The following is a 23,753-nucleotide window of genomic DNA, read 5'->3' on the forward strand; positions in this document are numbered from 1 at the left end:
TGCTAGGCCACAGAGCTCAGCTGTGAGGGCAAAGACAAGCATGTCCCATGCTTACACTGTGAGCCCTGAACCCGATCTCTCCAAAACCATGACCCCGTGGGAGAATCAGGGGACAGAAGACACCTGTGATGATGGGAAAGCCTCTGTCACCATGTTACGCTTTAAAAAATGAGGCTTCAGGGATGCCTGGGTGGCTCAGCAGTTTGGGAAGCTGCCTTTGGCTCAAGTCGTGATCCCGGGATCTGGTATTGAGTCTTGCATCGGGCTCCTGGAAGGAGCCTGCTTCTCCCTCTGCCTGTGTCTCTACCTCTCTCTCTCTCTCTCTCTCTCTCTCTCTCTCTCTTTGTGTGTGTCTTTCATGAATAAATAAATAAATCTTTATAATAGTAATAATAATAATAATAATAATAATAATAATAATAATAAAAAAATGAGGCTTCGATCCAAAGCACCAAGGGGGGCAATAACAAGCAAGCCTCCCAGATACAGCCACAGACACGCCACTCCTCAAAAACCTAGTGGGAAACAGGGAGAAAAGTATTTTCATAATAAACCTCATGGAACTATCTGACTCTTTAAATCACTTAAACTCTTTACCTTTTATAAAGTATATACGTTTACCTTCGACAGACATACCTACAGGAAACAAGTAAAGAAAAAGATACAGGGATGCCTGGGTGGCTCAGTGGTTGAGTATCTGCCTTTGACTCAGGGCATGATTCCAGAGTTCCAAGATCAAGTCCCACATCAGGCTCCCTGAATGGAACCTGCTTCTCCTCCCTCTCCCCATGTCTCTGCCTCTCTCTCTGTGTCTCTCATGAATAAACTCTTAAAAAAAAAAAAAAAAAAAAGAGGACACAGCGGATTATTGTCTACTCTTCCAGAAGGCCAGCAGAAAAGAGAATGGGTGGCTCGAGAGAAAATCCCACTTTCAGAGCTGGGATAATTCTGGGGCACCTCAGAGGCTTGGTGGGCTAAGTGTCTGCCTTCAGCTCAGGTCCTGAGCCCCATGTTGGGGAGTCTGCTTCTCCCTGCCCCTGCCCCCCATACATGTTCTCTAGCTCTCTCTCAAATACATAAATAAATAATTTTTAAAAAAGAGTTGGAATAATTTTATTTTTAGGAGAAATACCTGTAGCAAACCAAGAAGATGATACTATAGAAGAAAATAAGGGTCAATGTCCCTGGAAAGGCCATAGAGGGCCCAATCTAACTAGGGTGGGAGGAGCTGGGGCCCCTCTGCTGAGGTTGAGACCAATGAGGCCAAGCATGCAGGAAGCACTTACTTTGATGATGTTGTCAGGTGCTCTGTTCATGTTGAGGTTCTTGATCCTCACTGTCAGTTGGTGGGCAGTCTTGCAGGTTAGGAGATACTTGCTGATCAGCAGCTTAGGAAACTTGGTCCCTTCAAAGTGCTTTAGCCCTAAAGCCAACAAACTGAGAAAGGGGTCATGACCTAAATCTCACCTCATTCTGTTCTACAGAACATTCTCTCTCCAGAGGAGCACACTGTGTACGACCGACCCACTCTTGCACACCTCATTCCTGTGCAAGCCAATGGCTGCCCAGCAGAGAACTGCAGGTGTGAATTGAGAGCTAGAAAGCACAACAACAAAGACACCACCAGGAGTTCCCACTCAAGTGGGAAGAGGAAAACTGGGTTTGAATCACTAATAAATGTCAGATCATGATGTGCTTCACACTAACGATACAAACAAAATTCAAATATGGAATGAGTAATGTGCACTGTGTGAGACGTATTAAATCAGAACCAACACCACCTCCCAACATAACCGTGCAAGTGTGGTTACCTACACAACTGCTGATGGCTGGGGGCCAACACACATCAAGAACCATGAAAATGTTCACGACCTTTACCAAATAATCTCACGCTTGGGAATTTACCCAAAGGGATAAACTCAAAAGACTTTCCTGCTCTATGCACAAAGATGCTTGTTGAAGCCCTACTAACAGCAGCAAAAAAAGAGAGGAGAAAAAATGAAACAGGCAGATAAAAGGGCTGCCCTATGGCTGCGGAACATCACCTGAGAAGACAAAACAGAAACAACGGGAAGGATCAAGTTCCAGCAGAAGCACAGAAAAACAATTTCAAGGTGTTAAGTCAAAAAAATAAAAAATATATATTTATATGAATAATCATTGGAGGCACTGGACTGGCTCAGTGGGTAGAGTGTATGACTCTTGATCGCAGGGTCATGAGTTCGAGCCACATGTTGGACACAGAGCTTACCCCCCCCCAAAAAAAAAGAAAGAAAGAAAGAAAGAAAAGGAAGGGAAAGGGGATCCCTGGGTGGCTCAGCTGTTTAGCACCTGCCTTTGACCCAGGGCATGGTCCTGGAGTCCTGGGATTAAGTCCTACATCAGGCTCCCTTCGTGGAGCCTGCTTCTCCCTCTGCCTGTGTCTCTGTCTCTGCCTCTCTCTCTCTATCTCTCTCTCCCTCTGCCTGTGTCTCTGCCTCTCTCTCTCCCTGTCTCTCATGAACAAATAAAATCTTTTTAAAATAAAAGGAAAGAAGTCATTATCATGGGTAGTTAAGATTATGGATAAAAATTATTTTCCTGGGGATCCCTGGGTGGCTCAGCGATTTAGCGCCTGCCATTGGCTCAGGTCCTGATCCTGGAGTCCCTGGGTCGAGTCCCACATTGGGCTCCCTGCATGGAGCCTGCTTCTCCCTCTGCCTGTGTCTCTGCCTCTCTGTCTGTGTCTCTCATGAATAAATAAATAAAATCTAAAAAAAAAAATTTTTTTTTAATTATTTTCCTTTCAAAAATTTTGTCTAACAGTACCATGAGATTGGTTTCTACAACAAATAAAAACAAAAAAACAAGTTAAATTGTTTAAAAAAAAAAAAAACATTGTTCTGCCAAAACAGCACCATCTGGCACTACTGGAGCAGACACACACCACAGAGCTGTGCCCAGCAATATGGCTTTGCTTCTGATCATGTGTCCATGTCCGGTGACAGGTGCCTTGTTTCCCCTAAGTGCCTCAAGAAAAAGAACTAAGTCTTTTCCTCAGGGCACTTGGTGCCTTTGCTCCCCCACAGTAAACCCTTACTTGTCCTCAGCCTTGGTGAAGAAAATCTTATCCTGGGGGTTCTTCGCCTTCAGAGAACACACTGGAAGTAGCTCTGGATACATGAAAACCTTGCTGGTGGCCAGGATCCAAGCCACTTGCTTTGGCAAACAGGGAAATTCATCTGCTGTGAGGAAAACTTTCTGTGGTAAATGAAATTCTAGAACAAAAGAGAGCTTCTGAATGCACATCTGCATTTAGGTAGAGCTGCCCCTACCTGGAGGTGTCCCCCAGCCCCTTCCCCGAGAAGATCCTAGCATCTTCCTCAGGCCAGCACATGGGTATGTACAAGGAGGTCCATTCGGCGCCACTGAACACACCGGCCCTGGCACTCCCTCTGGCCTCGGTGGAGTGCCCAGCACCTCAGCGGTGCACACTCCTGCCTCCTGCCAGCAATTCTGTCCCTCAGACTGTTAACTCCCACCCCCCTTCAGTCCTTCAAAGGGAACCTTCAACAATGCTTGTTTTCTTCTAGGATAAGATGCCAACTTCCTTCATCTCCCTCACAAATCTGGGATCCCTTATTTTATTTATTTGATTCTAACTTAACTTTCATTAAGTCCTCCCCAGATTCCTCCTGGAGTTGCGAACAAAAACCGTAAAAGGAACAAGACAACTCAGTCTCACTCATTTCTGCCTTGCTGCCTACGCCTCTCAATTCCAGGCACGTCTGCCTTTCTAGACATGGAAAGCTCGACTATATCCATAGTTCTTCCATAAATGGTATTTTTATATCTCCCGAAGAAAAACACAGGACACTGTGTCATTTATTACCATGGCAAGATGTTAAGTTTTCATTACCATCACAAGCTAAGAAAGTTGTTTGAGATCAGTGTCTAAGACATAAGGCACTTAAACTCAACTATATTCAATTTAATGGTTAGAATCAGGGATTTAAAAAAGAAATCCAAAGACAAACGCACATCCAGTGCAAACCACAACTCCTCTGCTAAACCAGGAAACTAATCAGAAGCAATTATTCAGTTTAAGGGAACAGCAAATGTTTTCTCAAAAAGTACTAAAAAAATGTAAGGTAGAAACCAAACCTGCACCAAACCTGCACAAGTCTTTAAAACACTGAACATGGCAAATGTACAACATCTCTAATTTGTGCCTAGTTCCCAAATCAACATTTCATTCAAAGTGGAGACCCAACTGCAACCATTAAGGGAAATAAAAGTATCTTAATGAGGCAGAGTAAAACCCTAAGCACGGGCCAACTTAAAACCACTTGACTTTTACCTTCAGCAGATCCCTTGGACCTCTCTCCTGGCACTTCCCACCCTCACATCTAGCTCTCTGCCCCCGCAGCGCCCTGTCTGGCGGCCAAGCCCTCATGGACGCCGAAACACTACCACGTCCTCAGAAGGAAGGTATGGGGTAAGACCCCCACCTCTCCATGCAAGGAAAAAGCAGAAGCAGGCGTGTGTCCCCTACCTGTCTTCTTGACGGTTTTACGAGGACTCCAGTCAATGACGCTGATGTGCGTGTTGAAGTCTTCGACGAGCTGCATCGCCCCCAGTAGGTTGCAAGGCTGGAACAAGGTCTGAAAGCCGGGGCTGGACTGATGATGGAGCGCCACAGAGCTCTGAGCGAAGGTGCCCAGCTCCTTCTGGGGAGACAGAGCACAAAGGGGACCTCAGCCCCAGACACTAAATACCAGCAGCCCCCACTTGCCTCTGAGGGAGAATCTGTCCTTCCTGCTAGAGGACAGAAACAGGTAACAATCATCAGAAAGTCCTTCATGGGCAGCCCGGGTGGCTTAGCGGTTTAGCGCCTGCCTTCGGTCCAGGGTATGGTCCTGGAGACCCGGGATCAAGTCCCATGTCAGGCTCCCTGCATGGAGCCTGCTTCTCCCTCTGCCTGTGTCTCTGCCTCTCTCTCTGTGTCTCTCATGAATAAACAAATGAAAGGTCTTTGAGGAAAAAAAAAAAGTCCCTCGTAATTAACATTATTCCATTAAGACTACTGTCTTGTTAACTCCTCAGATATTCAAGGATTGTGTTTATGAAACACTCATCTGCTCTTGCTTTATTCTTCAATTTTCAGATGGATGGTCTAGCTCCCCAGCTAGAATTAAGGTTTTGGAAAGTGAGAATTAAAATTTCTTGTCTTTTGGTTTCTTTGAATAACACTAGAAAATTTCAAAATTGAAAGCCCTTCCTCCAAAATACTTAAAAACTTCATAACCAAAATTAATTTTATACGTAAAATACTAACAGCCTACTGAATGGATAATGAATTCAATAAAAAGAATAGAAGTATCAAAAACCTAAGAAATCAGGGTAGACGTAGAGGAGGAAGAGGAGGGGTGCCTAGGGGGATCAGTTGGTGAAGCATCTGCCTTTGGCTCACGTCATAAACTCAGGGTCCTAGGATGGAGCCCTGTATCAGCTCCCTGCTCAGTGGGGAGTCTGCTTCTCTCTCTCTTGCTCTGCCTCTCCTCCCTGCTTGTGTGCTCTAATAAATAAAATCTTTAAAAAAAAAAAAAAAAAAGGATGAGGAAGAGGACCAATAAAAAAGTCAGAGGAATAGACTTAAGGAAACTGGATACACTTTTTGGTCTTGTACAGGGTCAGAGGCTGTTCTCTCAGCAAATGTAGGAAGCCATAGGAATAGCTGCCAGAACACACAGTAGAGAAATGTGGATGGTGCTGGGTGACCATCTAGGTAAAGTGACCCCCCCCCCAAGCTAATAGATACCAAAGTTTATAGAGTGAATGATACTTGGAAGCTTACAAGAAATATCCTGGTGGTACTGGCCTCTGAACTGAGGTTAGGGTTGGAGGAGGCAAGAAGGTGAATTTGCGTCAAGAGCTGAACGTGCTGGGGAGGGAAAGAAAATAACACGGTGACAGGTTACGATGTTGTCATTTCCCAGAAGACCTTACCAAGATGTCTGCAACGTTACCACACATTTTGCTTTCCAGAGAGACTATGAGATTGGCACTATATCTTGGTGTGAATTTCTCAGATCTGTTCCCCTTAAGCAAAAAGACAGAATTAGAGGAAGTTCAACATCAAACCAGAGGGACTGAATTTAGAACTCCAGCAAGTGAGGCCGTTACATTCAGAACACATCACAGAGGACTCTGCAATCTGTAACTTTGGAATATGAGGGTCATACATGCATTTGCATTCCTGCCTGAACCATAAGGATACCAACGTGATGCCCTTTCAAGGTCCTAAGTGATGTGAAGATCTCATGGTCCTATGACTTCAGTGGGCATCAAGATGCCTGTTTCTGATGTTTAGAGAACTGCTAGCTTCTGGTGTCCGTGTCAGGCTCAGGCCCAACCAGCACCGATGTTGCCAGGAGGAGACTCACCTGCTGCATCTGCTGCTGGAGGCGTCCCCTCTGTGCTGGGTCTAGAGTCAGCGTCTGATGGACTTTCTCACTCTGGGGCTTCACCTTCTCGACCTCCTGCTGTTGTCTGCCCGAAGACTTCTTCATCTTCAGTTGCTCGAGCTGTTCCTTCACTGTGCGGTGTTGCTCATTCAGCAAGTTGGCCAGTGGTTCCTCAAACCTATCCCAGGAGGGAAAGGAGTGTATGTGAGCATTTCCCTAGGCTTACAACACACTCAGCTCCTCCTAACAGTGGGCTGAGAGTCTGAATATTTCCACCTTCTATGAACCCCCCACACCCCATTTTTGTCAAATTAAACAAAACTCTAGGGGCAGAGAAATGTCTGGATAACAACAAAGCAGTCAAAGAGCCAACAAGAAGAACTCACCATCCTGGAGTCCTACTGACCCCCACATTAACCTGGGACATGTTCCCAACAGTCACACAGAATCTTCTCTATGTCCAGCATTTGTCCCCTAATGGACCCATGACCCCAGCCTCAGGTCCAGCTTCTGCCCTCCTGCCACTCCAATCCACTTAGGCTGCCCTGCCTTCCTGTCCTAAAAACTCAAAGACTTGGTGTGAAGCAGGAATAGGATACACTAGACCACAGGATAGCTGGGAAGGGCAGTGAGAAACTGTTTCAAGTGTTACCCCATTCCCACTATGAATACATAATCTTGTAACCCTCGCATGCCTCCTCTCACTTCTCTAACCCACCTGCCCACCCTTGTGTCCAGAGAGAGCCCAGCCAGGGCTGAAGTAAGCATCTACATACCCAGCTCGCAGGCTAGTTCTGGGATAGAGTGGGACACTCAAGGAGCTCAGCATGAGCTGATGGCTTATGCAATCAGGATGGGGCCACCTCAAGTAGGTACAACCAGCAGGATAACCTATTTCATGAAATCCTCTATACTGTAACAATAGTTAAATGATAACCTTTCTACAGCCTCCAGAGATAAAGATTCTATGTCCTTTTAACAGTATTTACTGCGAGTGTGGGCAACCACATGGTAAAAACCTAAAGACACGGACAGTCCTCTGTATAAGATTTACTGAGAACGGAAAACTCTTCATTATCTGTGTTCCTAGCAGAGCAACACAGGAACAGAAAAACAGACAAAGCAGAAGTAGCTTGCCCCTGGTTTTATGAAGTTTTATTTACTTGGTTGATAAGAGGGACACAGATGGCTCACTTTCCCCCATGATATCTTATTTAGTAAGAAACTAAACCAAGTTTGCATTTCCAGCTGCATGGGAAGCAGCAGCAGCCCAAGCAGATCAAGTGGGCAAGCGCCAGAGGCAGCTGATGCTAAACCAGGACTTTAAAGTAGTACTATAAATCCCAAATTCAAAGACTTCAGACTTCATTGACAGAGTTGATTAGTGGAACCAAAGTATGTTTATAGATCAAAGTAAGTGGGTCAAATAAAGATTCAGAAATCTTGAAAGTGTTTCCCCCAAAAAAAGTAAATACATGAGGTGACAGAGTATTAACTAACTCAATGGCGGGACCCTTTCACGATGTATACTTGCATCAAGTCACCATATAACACACTTTTGATATCTCACAACTTTGTCAATTATATCTCAAAAAAGCTTAAACAAAATAGAAAAAAGGTGAGGTTGAATCCTGAAATTCTATCGTTGTTACATTATGGTATTTATTATAATGGAATATGAACGATATTCCCAGCTTTTACGCAATGTTTGGAATACCTCATCTTTTCTACTTAATTGCATGTTCCTGGAAGGCCAGACTTTCAGGTGGCTCCCAAGCTCTCCAGTTCAGTCAGGCTATGAAAATACAGGACTAATGGAGGCTGTGGGTCTCTCAGCTTTGCTCTGCTCCACCCACAGCACCAAGCACACCCTGACTACTAGCTAGCCCATCACCTGACCATGTATGCTGCTATGCAGAATAGATAACAGTTCATTAAATTATACACACTTACCACACAAATAAGGAAAGAATTAAAGACCCCTCTTTCTGGGTGGAGCAACAAGTGCCAACTTTGTGAGAAGAGGGCGGTATTTCTATTTCAGACTACAGGGCATTACTGCAGATGTTTCATGGTCTGCTCAATTACTGCTAAGGGGACTAATAAACTTTTGTTAACATTGACTAGATGGTTAATGGCCAACAAAGAAAACAAAAGGGACATACAGGTTATTATGATAGGGGCTGTTTCTGTGGCTGGTCACAGAGTCCTCATGCCTCTCCAGCACCACTCACCTGGAGAAGCTGCTATGGATGCCAGCTACTGTTTTCTCTCCCTTCCCAAACAGACGCAGCCTGGTCTGTCGCTGCACTGCCCCACAACGAGGAGACTTATTCACAGGAGACCTATCAGCCCCACAGGGCTACGTATCCCTCCATCAGTAACAGCAAGTAGTCAGTGATGGGCCACTGTGAACAGAAGTGTCTGGACACACACTTTTATCCCATTCTGCATCTCAACGTCTTTGTCTAGCCTACCGTAGGGCTTGAGGGGTGTTGAAGCTAGGCCGGGGCTCAGCCACACGCTCCTCCTCCTCTGGGCCATCATCTTCCACGTTGGAGAGTCCCATCTCATCTTGGAACTGAGGGCACAAGGGAAGGAAGGTGTTCCTGGGGAAGAAGCGTGTGGAAGTGACCCCGCAGGGAGAAGGGAAAGCAAAGACTTCAGTCTACAGGCCGCTAGTACTGCTGGCGCACAGAAAGAGCTCCCTGACGACCTTTCTCACTTTGGGGTGCCTGCAGTCCTGCATATGGCTGACGATTATCCCAGGAACAAAGTCTCTCAATCAGCCACTTGCAATGGTAAAGACAGAGCACAGATAAGGATCAGAAATATTTTTCAAGAGACAAGTTTATGAGAAAGATAACTATATGTGCCCAGAATAATCCAAAAACTAATTTGCAATCTTTACGGATGCATGGAATGATGGCTGGGGAGGCCATCCAAAGTTTGAAAGGAAATTTTACTAAGAATAACCTACAAATGGACAATCAAAGTATATTAGTGAGCAAAATTCTCCTCCCACCACATTCACTCCCGAGGGGACTGAAAGGTAAAGTGGCATGGCCAAACCAGCCTTGTGGAGGGAAGGGCTTAGGACCCAAGGACAGAGCATGCTGGAGAATCCACCACCACCATCCCGAGCTCCCACTCCAGCAACCTTACTCACAGTTTCAAACAGCTCTTCCATCAGTTCATTCACCTCCTTCTCTGAAAAGAAGTGAAACAGTGTTGTTGGCACAGGTTAGTCTCATGTTCCAATAGGAGGGAATTCCAAAGAGACACTGTGTCTTGCTTTCAGCAAGACATTTGACAAAACTCCCATATCTGTCATTTGTTTGTTCAAACACATTTACTGACTCCCAGCTGTGCTTCAAGCCCTGTTCTAGATGCTAGGGGGCACATGACAGAAATAAGTCTCACAGAGCCCATGGGTGGCTCAGTCAAGCATCAGACTCTTAATTTCAGCTCAGGTCATGATCTCAGGGTTGTGAGACCGAGCCCCGCATTGTACTCCACAATGGCGTGGAATCTACTTGAGATTCTCTCTTTCCCTCTCCCTTTGGTCCTCTGCCTTCTTCCCTTCAGCAGAATCCCCACCATCCCCATCTCTACGGGGGAAAAAAAAAAAAAAAGAACAGTCTCACTCTCAAGAAGCTAAAGTTCCAATGGGAAGACATGTGGAAATGTGAGCAATTTCACAATAAGGGAAATTCACAGTTTGCTGACCTAGTCTACTGAACGGAACCACGAGAAAAGTCTCCAGGACCCTGTCTTTGGACTCGAACCGTAAAGCAATTCCATCAATGACCCAGAAGACTAAAAAGACACACTTACCAAGTCTGTAAATCATATAAAGTTGAAAGGGATTGCTAGACCAACTGATGACATTCAAAATTCCATGTTTTCTTAAAATTAATTGGATGAAACTTAATGGGACAAATTTAAAGTCTTACCCTTAGGATTCTTAAAAATCAGTTTCTTAAGTGCACAAAAATGTAAAATGGCTCCAAAAAATCTGAACAAGATCTGAATATTCTGGGCAGCCCACGTGGCTCAGCAGTTTAGCACTGCCTTCAGCCCAGGGCGTGATCCTGGAGAACCAGGATCGAGTCTCACATCAGACTCTCTGCATGGAGCCTACTTCTCCCTTTGCCACTGTCGCTGCTTCTCTGTGTGTCTCTCATGAATAAATAAAATCTTAAAAAAAAAAAGAAAAAGAAAAAGAAAAAAGATCTGAATATTCCAGCTGACCTCAAGTTCAGTATGACACAGCTACTCCAAAACAGCCAGGTATCCAGGAAAGCTAGCCTCTCATGGAATTAGTGCAGTTACAGACCACATCTAGAGGACCTAGACGTATCTGTGATCTTTCCTGCCAAAACCCTTCTTATGAGGGCATTATTTTTTTTTTAATTTTATTTATTTATGATAGTCACATAGAGAGAGAGAGAGAGAGAGGCAGAGACATAGGCAGAGGGAGAAGCAGGCTCCATGCACCGGGAGCCTGACGTGGGATTCGATCCGGGGTTTCCAGGATCGCGCGCTGGGCCAAAGGCAGGCGCCAAACCGCTGCGCCACCCAGGGATCCCTTATGAGGGCATTATAAAGCTAAAATCAAGGGATGCCTGGGTGGCTCAGTGGTTGAGCATCTGCCTTTGGTTCAGGGTATGATTCCGGGTCTAGGGATCGAGTCCCACATCGGGCTCCTATGGGGAGCCTACTTCTCCATCTGCCTATGTCTCTGCCTCTCTCTCTCTGTCTCTCATGAATAAATAAAATCTATGGGAAAAAAAGCTAAAATCAAAATGCTGGTCAATATGTGGAGCAAATGAAAGCATAACAAGAAGGTAAAATGGAAATCCACTTAGGAAAAAGGGTTGGCAATTTTTTTTTTTTTTTAAGATTTTTTTATTCATGAGACACACAGAGGGAGAGGCAGAGACACAGGCAGAGGGAGAAGCAGACTCCATGCAGGGAGCCCAATGTGGGACTCGATCCTCAGACCCAGGATCACTACCTGAGCCGAAGGCAGATGCTCAACCACTGAGCTACGCAGGCGTCCCAGTCTGGATAGCTGACCCAAGAAAAATGAAACATTTGTCTGGGAGAGGTTTGCACAAGTTGAGAGCAGCTTCATTTAAGATAGCCAAAATTTTAGACAAACTCAGGTGTCCATCATTATCTGGGAATATATTTTAAAAAGATGAAAAAACTGGTAAAGTCATACAATGGAATCCTATTCAGCAATGAAAGGGGAAAAAGTAGTGACACATGCAATACAGATGCATCTCAAAAACTTGATGCTGAAAGAAGCTTTACACAAGAGAGCACACCTTATATAATTTCTTTTACATGAAATGCTAAAACAGGCAAATCTAATGTTATAGAAAAAAAACGGGGCAGCCCCAGTGGCTCAGTGGTTTAGCGCCGCCTTCAGTCCGGGGCCTGATCCTGGAGACCCAGGATCGGATCCCACGTCGGGCACCCTGCATGGAGCCTGCTTCTTCTCCCTCTGCCTGTCTCTGCCTGCCTCTCTCTCTCTCTCTCTGTGTGTGTGTGTGTGTGTGTGTGTGTGTGTGTCTCTCATGAATAAATAAATAAAAATCTTTAAAACAAAAAAAGAAAAAAAGAAAGAAAAAAACAAAACAACGGTTGCCTCAGGGAGGATGGTGGGGAAAACGATCTGGAAGAAACCTAAGAGAGCTTTGTTGGGTGACAGTTCCCTTTTCCCATAGGGGTTTGGTCACACAGGTGTCAGGAAGTCAAAAGTCACTGAATGGTACACTGAAGACTTGTGTAATACACTGTGAACACATTTACCTAAAAAAGAAACTAGATAAATACTGAGCCCAAATGAATGATATGCATGCTGAAATGTTTAGGAGTGAAGTATGCTGGTTATCTACAACCCACTCTGAAATGCATGAGGAAAACCCACGTGGATTCACAGATGGGACACAGATGGACAGAGATTCACAGCTGCAGAATAAAGCAAATACATTAAAAGTCAATTACAGAAACTAGGTGGTAGATATATGGGTGTTCAATGTACAATTTTTTCAACTTTTCTATGTATTTTAGAGGTTTCATAAGAAATTGTAATGGGGGAAGCCCGGGTGGCTCAGCGGTTTAGCACCTGCCTTCAGCCCAGGGCATGATCCTGGAGACCCGGGATCGAGTCCCACATCGGGCTCCCTGCATGGAGCCTGCTTCTCCCTCTGCCTGTGTCTCTGCCTCTCTCTCTCTCTCTCTCTCTCTCTCTCTCTCTGTCTCTTATGAATAAATAAATAAAATCTTAAAAAAAAAAAAAAGAAATTGTAATGGGACTTCTTACAAAATAAGAAAATAAAGGCCAGGTGCACCTGGATGTCTCAGTCGGTTAGGTGAACAGCTCTTGATCTCAGCTCAGGTCTTAATCTCAGGCTTGTGAGTTCAAGCCTCACATTGGGTTCCATGCTGAGCGTGAAGCCTACCTAAAAATATATTTTTTTAAAATATATTTTTTAATAAAAAAAATAAATGCCAGAATCCAGAAGAGTGGCTTCGGTAGTGAAACATCTGGGAAGCACCGCATTTTGAGAACTGCAGAAACTTGGTATGTTTGGCACAACAGAGAAAAAAATTAGGAAAAGGAACATCTTTTACTATGCACACTCAGAAGTAAAATACATTATCTAGCAACAAAGGGCAAACAGGAATAGATCAGGTACACTTAGATTCAGTAAGGAAAATGTTAGTTGAGGGGATACTGAAGATAGAGACAAGCTGCCTTCAGAACTGATGAGCCCCCAACTCTGGAGGTTGCCCAGGCACAGACTAAAAGGCCACGTGAGAGAAGTTATAAACAAATTCTCAAGTGGGAGGAAAACCACCACAGGAACCAACCAAACTCTACGACTCTACATTTTTTTTTTTTGTTTTTAAAGATTTTATTTATTTATGAGAGGCACAGAGAGAGAGGCAGAGACATGGGCAGAGGGAGAAGCAGGCTCCCTGAGGGGAGCCCAATGTGGGACTTGATCCTGGGATCTCAGGATCACACCTTGAGCTGAAGGCAGACACTCAAGCACTGAGCCACCCAGGTGCCACGCGACTCCACGTTTTGATTTTTTAAGTTTTTGTCATCCATGTAAGGATAAGCTCTCTCATAGCGTTTGTAACATGATAATATCAGACGCAAGAGGACAAGGGGTAGGAACAAAACTGGAATTCCACCCCAGTTTTTTTTTTTAATTTATTTATTCATGAGAGACACACAGAGAGAGATAGAGACACAATCAGAGGGAGAAGCAGGTTCCCTGCAGGGAGCCTGATGTGGGACTCGATCCCGAGACTAGGATCATGCCATGAGCTGAAGGCAGACACTCAACCACTGAGCCACTCAGGCTTCCCTCCATCCCAGTTTTGTTTTGATTTTTCTTTTTTAAGATTTTATTTATTCATTCATGAGAGACACACAGAGAGAGAGAGGCAGAGACACAGGCAGAGGGAGAAGCAGGCTCCATTCAGGGAGCTCGACGTGGGACTCAATCCCTGGACCCCAGGATCACGCCCCGGGGTGAAGGCAGGTGCTAAACCGCTGAGCCACCCAGGGATTCCCTCCATCCCAGTTTTAATGTACAATCACAGAACCCTATGACAAGAAAGGATGGCTCGTCATTAGGGCATCCCAGAGAAGTCCACTATTTGATTGGCAAAATCCTGGCTTGAGGACTGAGAACAGCACAAACTCCCGGAGAAGTTCACGGGCTAGGGTAGAAGACGGATAGGACCTGAGCAACCACAAGAGAGGCAGTCACTAAAAAACACATGAACTGTGGTAGAATGTGAAGCAAGAAATTTGCTAACTGGGGAGGATCTTCCTGAGAAGTGATCTGTAAAGTGAAGAAAATGACTGACAAAAAAGAAAGGCAAGTGTACACCAGGCTAAGAGCCACGCAGAAATGAGATCTACTTCGCTGATCCGGCAGAGATGTCTCATTACCAACATACATGGATTAGATGCTTCTTCAAAGAACCTTCTCCTGGTTTCTGATACTAGACTTTCTTGGTTTTCCTCCTACTTTTCTAGACCTTCCTTCACAGTTTTCTCAAAGCCTTTTCGTCCTACACTCTGATTCCTTTTAACAGTTACTCTAAACTTAATTGTCCTAATATAGCAAGTAAGGGAATATCTTCATAAAGGAAATGGCATCCTAATGCCAAAAACAAGATGAAAAAGGAAATGAAGCAACAAACTAGAATATAAGTCTTAAAGGATCATGTTTACATAATTCTCTCTGCACAGAAAACAACACTATTTAAATTATAATAATTGTGTTTGAATGCTTGTAAAGCTTTCTCCATAACCTGATCAAGAGCTAACATCTCACTTACACCATGTTGTGCATGCTATTCCAAGTCAGGGTCACGTACACACTGCATAAAAATCAATACTTTCTGACATGTATGTTTTCTATCATTGGCAACATAACCAGTGAAGTAACTTTTTAAACAAATGACTCAAGCCAAGTCATTGAACTGTTTTCCATGCTTCCAATCTTGTTCTCTTTACCCATCATATTAATATATTAAATTGGTGTTAAATCAATTTTGTATTTCTAAAATCCACATCAGTGCCAATGGATTTTCGTCCTGAAACTCTGAGCTCTCTTTTTTGACACATCAAAACTCAAATTCAAGGTTCTCCAGGATTGGAACACTGCTTATGTTTTCTATACCACTCACTTACACCTCCATACCAAACTACTTACCATTTTCCAAATGCATTAGTGTTCTTTCACAAGTCCATGGTTTGTGGGTAGTCTTCTACCTATTTCCAATATCCATCCATCCCGATTCACCCACAATTTCTTTCTTTTTTAAAGATTTTATTTTTAAGTAAGCTCTACACTCAACGTGGGGCTCAAACCCACAGCCCCAAGGTCAGGAGTCACACAGTCTACCAACTAAGCCAGCCAGACACCCCTCACCTCAAAATCTTATTCCTCCTTCAAAACTGAAATAAAACATCTCATCATGTGAGTCCTCCCCCAGCCCACCTACCCTCCTAGGCACCATCCACTAGGAGATTACATTCTCTTTTAGGCCGCTAGGAACCTTATCTACAACCCCTCAGAGCACCTATCACTTTGTATTCTAACTTTTTCTGTTCGTATCCCCTACTTGAGTTGAGGTCTTATAGGATGGAAGCCATGCCTTACTCATTTTGGTATAGTAGGTACAACCCCAGCCGGGGGCAGCCCTGGTGGCTTAGCGGTTTAGTGTCGCTGTCAGCCCGGGATGTGATCCTGGAGACCTGGGATCGAGTCTCACATCGGGCTCCCTGCATAGAGCCTGCTTCTCCCTCTGCCTGTGTCTCTGCCTCTCTGGGTCTCTCATGAAAAAATAAAATCTGGGAAAAAAAAAAAAAAAAAAACCCAACCCAAGCCGGATACTGGACTCTGGGCAGGAATGTGGAATGTACCACTGAATGACTGACAGACTTCCTAAATACATATGTAAATTTAAAGAATTACAGAGATAAATGGGTAGAACAACTCAAATGTCTCCACTTGAAAAGGCTGCAAACTTCACCCTCAAATATCTGCAAAGTAAACAGAGGTGGCTGTGGCACAGTCCCAAGGAATACTCCTAGTAAACAGACTCACTGGTGATTCTCACTGCCCGGTCAGTGCGGAAGTCCTCTGTGTCTGGTTCATCAAGGTCTTCCAGGAAGTTATATTCTGGATCGTCATCATCATCAGCCTCATCTGGGAAAAAAATATTTCGGACACTTATTCTACACTCTAAAATCTTACATTTTCACTAGTGATTATACAAATCTGTTCCAATAATGCACATTTATTCTTAAGTTTTAAATAACTTCTCCCCCCATGTATTTGCACAGCTCCTTTCTGATAGCCGACACATCCCACCTAGTCTCTCCAATAAGCCAAGTTCTTTCCTTCCTTCTAAAAAGACTTAAATCTGCCAAAATGCAGCAAAAAGCCAGAAAACTGAACATATAACTTATTTCAGTAACCCCACTATGACTAGTGCATAAAAATAACACTTTTGTCAAACTATATACATAAAAGCACTGACAGTGGAAAAAAAAGGACCCTAATTCCCAACAATTAGGGAAAAACTATTATCTTGATGCCTTAGTATAAAACAGTACATATGTGTAAACATTCATGAACGTCCAATACATGCATGACAAAGTACAACACAATATAACACACAATAATCCTCAGTATGAAAAGTTACATCCCTACAATAAGACTCAGAAATAACTAAAAATATACAAAATAAACATTCATTATGTTAGGGCACAGAAGAAATAGGGATGTTCCTCTAAGGTTGATGCTATGATTCCTAGATTAAAAACTGAAGAAGTCCCTGAATTACAGAATCGTTACATAATAAGGTGATTTATATTATAAAGTTCCAGGAAAACTTTAGGTAAGTGATGTCTGGAAGAACATTCAGTGCTGATGGAAATGTCCTGCGCATGCCTGGCACAGTAACAGTGGCTCCTGGCAATAGGCGACACCTGAGAACTTGAAATGTCCCTAGTACAAGAGGGATGCCTGGGTGGTTCAGTCAGTGAAGCGTCTGCCTTCAGCTCAGGTCATGATCTCAGTGTCCTGGGACTAGGCCCCACAATGGGCTCCCCTGCTCATGCTCTCTCTCAAATAAAATCTTTTAAAAAAAAGAAAAAAAGTCTGCCAAACAGGAGTAACTCAATTCTTTACTACTATGTAGCCATTAAACGGGAAAAGTAGTCTCTGTGTATTACAATGGAAAACTGTCTGATTTATATTGTTGCTGTTGTTGTTGTTTTAAAGATTTTATTTATTTATTCATGAGAGACAGAGAGAAAGAGAGAGAGGCAGAGACACAGGCAGAGGGAGAAGCAGGCCCCATGCAGGGAGCCCAATACAGGACTCGATCCCAGGTCCCCAGGACCACGCCCTGGGCTGAAGGCAGGCGCTAAACCTCTGAGCCACCCAGGTTGAATTATATTGTTAAGTGAAAGAAGCAAGTTGCAGATGCAAAGTAATATGTATACTATGATTCCTTTCATGGAAAAAAATTGTTGAGGTGAATATGTGCTTGACTGAATACACAGCAAATAACCAGAAAGCATTAAGATGAATATTCCCCTCTATGTACCCTTCCACCACAGTATTTTCATTTTTTTGTAATAAATGAGTATCTTTCATTAAAAATAAAAATATATACAATTTTGATTCATAATCACTGGGAAATCCACACCGATTAGCCTCAACCTAACCTGAAGTTTTTCACTCCACATTTATACTCATGTCATAATATATTAATTTGCATTATTTATAATATACCTAATTTTTTAAAAAGATTTTACTTACTTATTCATGAGAGACATAAAGGAAAGAGGCAGAGACACAGGCAGAGGGAGAAGCAGGCTCCCTGCGGGGAGCCCAATGCAGGACTCAATCCTAGGACCACAGGATCACACCCTGAGCCAAAGGCAGATGCTCAACTGCTGAGCCACCCAGGCATCCCTATAATGTATCTATTTAAATGTCAAGTCTTTGTGATCCATTTGTGTGTTAATGTTCCCAATAAAAATTCTTTAAATCCTTACGAATGGAATCCTGTCTTCCCAATCTCTATAGTCCTTTCTATGGAATCCTGTCTTCCCAATCTCTATAGTCCTTTCTACGTAAGCATCTTCAAGGCAGGCTCTATACAAACATGCCAAACAATGAAAGCCCTGGGAAGAACTCTGACATGTGGGTTGTGCACACAGGTGTGGAAAGCCCTATCTGTGTGCATGCAAGGACTGAGACAGATGGCTTCTGCCCACAGCACGCCAGTGGGCCAGCCCATATTCTCAGAACACCCGTTTGCCACACACATTGGAAAGTCATTAGCAAAGTTTCCTCTGAGTTCTTAGCTTTTAGCTCCTTAGTTGTGGAACCTGCCCTCTTATTCTTGACTGACTGATGAAGTCAACATCCACCTAGCTGATGCCGATTTGCTGTGCCCCTCCAGTGTAGCCTCTCAATTACTTCTGACAAATGAGATTCTCATTTTTAATACTACGCAAATCAGATGGCAGTAGGAATAGGCAAGAATAGCCACGCAATGTTAAAAACAGAGCAGCGTACAGCTGGAGTGTGGTTCTGGGATCTGTCCAGCACCAGTCCTATTTGTCAGCACTCTAAGTTAAGCCAGTGGATCAGTATCTCCCAGACTAGCAGTTTCCAATCCTTTATGATGTATAAGAATTAGATCCCAAGGCCACATCCTCTGGAGATTTGGACTCAGTCAGTAAGAGGTGAGGCCCTGGAATCTCTATCGTTAACTAACACAAGCCAGCACACACACCAGTCCTTTCGGGTTCTGGGATGAAACCAGGAGCAGCACTGCCCTGGGCTCCCAAACACTTGATACCTGAGACCCTGCCTGGCCTTTCTTCCTGGACAGCCACCGTCTCAGCTCTTGCAGCCATGCTGATGGAAATCAGGGAAAATCAGGGCACAAGTTGCCAACAAAGATAAAGCCACAAGGACCTGCCTTAGTTCCTGTCAATATTTTGTCTTAGCCTAGGCCTAAAGACAAAAAGAGGCAGAGCTTGTTTATTTATTATTTAACAAATGCTTTTTATCCCTGAGACTTCCTTCACTGGGATACATTCCTAGAACATTAAAGCAGGCTCAAATTCTAGCAGCATAACAAACTGATTCTTATAATAAAGCTAAGTTTTTTAAAAGATTTTACTTATTTATTTATGAGAAACATAGAGGAGAGAGGTAGAAACACAGGCAGAGGGAGAAACAGGCTCCCCACAGGGAGCCCAGTGCAAGACTCGATCCTAGGACTACAGGATCATGCCCTGAGCCAAAGGCAGATGCTCAACTGCTGAGCCACCCAGGCATCCCTATTTTGTTGCCACAACAAAATTCTCAGAGAGATCTGTGAAATGGATAGAACTACATTTGTCCCTGTTCATGCCCTTCTGCAGAGATTCTGAGCCTTGGTATCATGGAACTTGAGATGGGTTGGTAGAAAAAGGTAGTGTCGGGCAGCCCGGGTGGCTCAGCGGTTTAGCACTGCCTTCAGCCCAGGGCCTGATCCTGGAGACCCGGGATCGAGTCCCTCATCGGGCTCCCTGCATAGAGCCTGCTTCTCCCTCTGCCTGTGTCTCTGCCTCTCTGCCTGCCTGCCTCTCTGTGTGTGTGTGTCTCTCATGAATAAATAAAATCTTAAAAAAAAAAAGAAAATATTTGAAAAAGGTAGTGTCAATGAATAAACATCAAGAGATTTATAGATCCCAAAAAACTTTCCTTTTTTTTTTTTTCCCAAAAAAATTCCCATACAAAAAATCTGTGATCCCTCTGGATCATGAAACTGTCATTGTGGGTAGGAGCTTTCATAATTATCTTTATACAATATTTGATTTCTTCCCCCCAAGCCTGTATTGTTTCTATAGTTACAATGCAGAGACTAGATGGCTTGTAGGAGGACATGTCCCAAAACATCCGTAATATACATAATCACCTATCACCTCCCTCATCTACCTCCTCTCCTCGCTGGTGCTGGCATTATTGTCAAACACCGGGATCCCTGGGTGGCTCAGCGGTTTAGTGCCTGCCTTTGGCCCAGGGTGTGGTCCTGGAGTCCTGGGATCGAGCCCCACATCGGGCTCCCTACATGGAGCCTGCTTCTCCCTCTACCTGTGTCTCTGCCTCTCTCTGTGTATCTCATGAATAAATAAATAAAATATTTTAAAAAAAATTATTGTCAAACACCCTTCAAAGGCCCAGCTCAATTAACCTCTCTTTCATGGAGCTGTCTCTGAGCTATCCTAAATAAGAATGCTTTCTCCCTCTTAGAAAACCTTGGAAGAGCATTTATGCCACTTTTATGACATAGCTAAGTTTATTCAAGTTCATTCATCCGAAATGTACTGTGCATCTAACAATGGACTTCCTGCACATTTTAATCTTTAATGTAATGATTATGCCCCCCCTCCTTTTTTTAAGGCTTTATTTATTTATTCAACAGATAGAGAGCACACACATGCAGAAGCAGGAGGAGCAGCAGGCAGAGGGAGAGAGAGAAGCAGACTCCCCGCTGAGCAGGGAGCCCGCCACAGGACTAGTCCCAGGACCCTGGGATCACAATCTAAGCCAAAGGCAGATGCTTCACCAACTGAACCATCCAAGGGCCCCAGGATTACACTCCTTTCTCTCTCATGATTCTAGCACAATGTCTCATAAAAGGAGAACACTTGACAAATATTTACCAAGTGATGTATCACATAATTAATAGCTCCATAAGGTCTATTCAAGGACTTACTCTCTTTCATTCACTTATGCTGACTTACTCCTAGCCTTACCTACACAAATATTTATTCAATCTATCTCCATCAAAACTATATGTTCTCTTATTTATCTTAATGCATTACTCTTGGGATGCCTGGGTGGCTCAGCAGTTTGGCGCCTGCCTTTGGCCCAGGGTGTGATCCTGGAATCCCAGGATCGAGTCCCACGTAGGGCTCCCTGCATGGAGCCTGCTACTCCTCTGCCTATGTCTCTGCCTCTCTCTCTCTCTCTGTGTCTCTCATGAATAAATAAAATCTTTAAAATATATATTTTTTAAAAAAATTACTCTTTTCAACATGCAAATCCTATGTAACTGTTTGTAGAAAACAGAGAAAAGAATAAAGATGTTCTCTGTAGGTTGTCTGTAATTAGACTTTTTTAAAAAATGTGAATCTTCCACAGCACAACTAGAGAATATTCTGGTCACTCTCTACTGAAAAGTCAAAAAAGAAACAAGAAGAACAAAATTTCCCTGGTTTTACCAAAAGAATGTGCCAACATCTGGAATCACTATAAACTAAGACAATCTCTAACATCTTCTAAATCTACCAAAGTTTTATTGCACAAAACGTGAACAATGATGCCCGATTTCCACTACAGTACAAAAAAATCCCCAAAGACAATTTCTATAACATTTCTTTCACTAGATTAAAGTAGTTTCAGTTATTTTTTTTTTTAAGATTTTATTTATTCATGAGAGACACAGAGAGAGAGGCAAGCATATAGGCAGAGAGAGAAGCAGGCTCCTCACAGGGAATCCCATGCAGGACTCGATCCCGGACTGGGATCATGCCCTGAGCCGAAGGCTGACACTCAACTGGTGAGCGACCCAGGCATCCCATCAGTTACATTCTAAAACAAACAAAGGATTGCAGTAGGGATTCTTACACCACGGATGACTGTAGTCAATACTGTTTTTGTCCAAGAAATGCTCCTTCCCCACTTCCGGAAATACTATCACATCTTCTGGACAACTGCCTGCTCCAAGCACTCTATTCCCATGGGTGCTGCCAATCACAGGACTCCATGCTGAGTCCCCTATCAATACCATGCTGCACCAAGAGTGGGCCTGTGACCACACCAAGCCAATCTGAGTTGTTCCTCTGGAGTTTTCAAACTGGAGCCCATAGGGAAGAGTCCTTCCAATGTGAAGACAAAGCAAGACGTAAACGGTGTGCTCATGACCACAGGAAAAAAAGGTCTGAGAATGGACCTGAGGGACAAAAAGGGGCAGAAACACCAGCTCCAGGGATGGAAGGAGGCCCTGTGACGGTAGGTTTTCCCGCCCTCCTCAAAGGCCAGGTCATTCGACTTTAGTTCAGTATGGTGGCAGCTAATGCTCCTTCACATGCATTATGAGGATCCCTAACTAACATGGGTCTTTGAGTGAGTCAGTGCACTCTCATGAAATCGTGTATGAAATTATGTCTGAAAAAAATAAAAAAATAAAAAAAAAAAAAAGAAATTATGTCTGCACTTATGTTTCAGGGATGACTCTTCGCATTCAAAAGATTCCCCAAAGGATTTATAACCAGCACACTGTAACACAGTGAATGGTACCGTGATAGCGCTGTATGCTGAAGATGGTAGCTACACTTGTGGTGAGCACAGCATCACATGTAGTCTTGATAAGTCACTACGTTGTGCACCAGAAACTAATGGAACGTGTGTAACCCATACTCAAAGATTCTTAGCTCAAAAAAGAAGGGGACTTAACTACCAATTTAAAGCAAATTCTGAGTTAAATACAATTAAACTCAGTTAAACCAAAACATCCCCTTCCTTTAAGCTTCTAATGAAAATTCTACCACAGAGATAGTGGACAGAGTAGGTAAAAAAGGCAAACAAACTCACTTACCCTCATTTCCCACATCATCGTTCATGAGTCCTCCCAGCCAAACCTTCCAGTCCTCATCATCTGCTGTATTGGGGTCATACATGTCTGGAGTGATGTCTGGAGCCCGGAGCTCTGCCTCTAGCTGCCCTAGGGGAACATCTTTCAGAGGCATCTTAGAGCGGGTTCGGAATGCGATGAGGCTATCATCCATGGGCTTGCAAACAAAGAAGGGATAACACATGTCACTCAAGGCTTGGTGCTTCCTAATTCTCCAAACCTCCTCAGACTTCTTGTACCTGCACACTTCTCTTCTTGGCTTAAATCACAAGGTCTCTTCTCTAAACAATTTGGGTCTCTTATACTCTGAGAAACTTTAAGTGGTATCAGTTTTAAAAACCAACATTTCAAAAACATTTATAATAGCTTTACTAATATAAAATTCATCCTTTTGAAATGTGTAACAGTGCCTTTTATCATATTCACAGAGCTGTGGGCCTTCATCAGTAACTAATTTCAGAACATTTTCTTCACCTCTAGCAGAAGTCTCAATCCTACTAGCAGTCGCTTCCCAGTCCCTGACAACCACTAATCTACTATCTCTACGGATTTGCTTATGCTGGACATGTTATATGAATGGAACCCTACAGTACGTGGCCTTTTGTCTCTGGCTTTGTACTCACCATGATGTTTTCAAAGTTCATCCATGTCGTAGTGTGTGTCAGTAACTCACTCCTTCTCACTGAATAAAATCCCATCTACACTTTGGCGTGTCCATTTATCAGGTGATGGAAATCTACGTTGTTTTCACTTCAGGAAACTTTATTTTAAGTAATGCCACAATGACCATTTGTGTACTCTTTTCTACTAGGATATATGTGTTAAATTCTTCTGGAGTAGACTTTTCTGAGCCACAGGGTAACTATGTTTAATTTTTGAGGAACCACTAAACCATTTTCCAAAGTGGCTACACCATTTCACATTCCCACCAGCACTGTGTGAGGGTTCTATATTACCACATTTCCCTGCCAACACTTGTTATTTTCCATCCTTTTTATTATAGCCAGCCTAGTGGGTCTGAAATGGTATCTTGTACTTTTCATTTGCAAT

At 43.5% G+C, this 23,753-nt stretch overlaps 1 protein-coding gene across 8 annotated transcripts in view; it reads right to left on the bottom strand.

The window, feature by feature from the left end:
• The window catches only part of GON4L (gon-4 like), a 75,324-nt gene that overhangs the window by 15,219 nt on the left and 36,352 nt on the right, over positions 1-23,753 (bottom strand). For 7 of the 8 annotated variants that reach the window (XM_077901017.1, XM_077901020.1, XM_077901019.1 and 4 more), the window contains 9 exons: positions 22,668-22,860; positions 16,100-16,201; positions 9,616-9,656; positions 8,924-9,027; positions 6,426-6,624; positions 5,837-5,923; positions 4,535-4,709; positions 3,080-3,224; positions 1,287-1,437 (listed from right to left, as the gene is read on the bottom strand). In XM_077901017.1, the coding sequence (XP_077757143.1) occupies positions 1,287-1,437; positions 3,080-3,224; positions 4,535-4,709; positions 5,837-5,923; positions 6,426-6,624; positions 8,924-9,027; positions 9,616-9,656; positions 16,100-16,201; positions 22,668-22,860 (1,197 nt within the window). The remainder of the gene's footprint in view (positions 1-1,286; positions 1,438-3,079; positions 3,225-4,534; positions 4,710-5,836; positions 5,924-6,425; positions 6,625-8,923; positions 9,028-9,615; positions 9,657-16,099; positions 16,202-22,667; positions 22,861-23,753) is intronic. The other variant, XM_077901018.1, reaches the window with a different exon arrangement.

This window comes from Canis aureus, chromosome 6, assembly GCF_053574225.1.
Source record: "Canis aureus isolate CA01 chromosome 6, VMU_Caureus_v.1.0, whole genome shotgun sequence".
Lineage (NCBI taxonomy): Eukaryota > Metazoa > Chordata > Mammalia > Carnivora > Canidae > Canis > Canis aureus.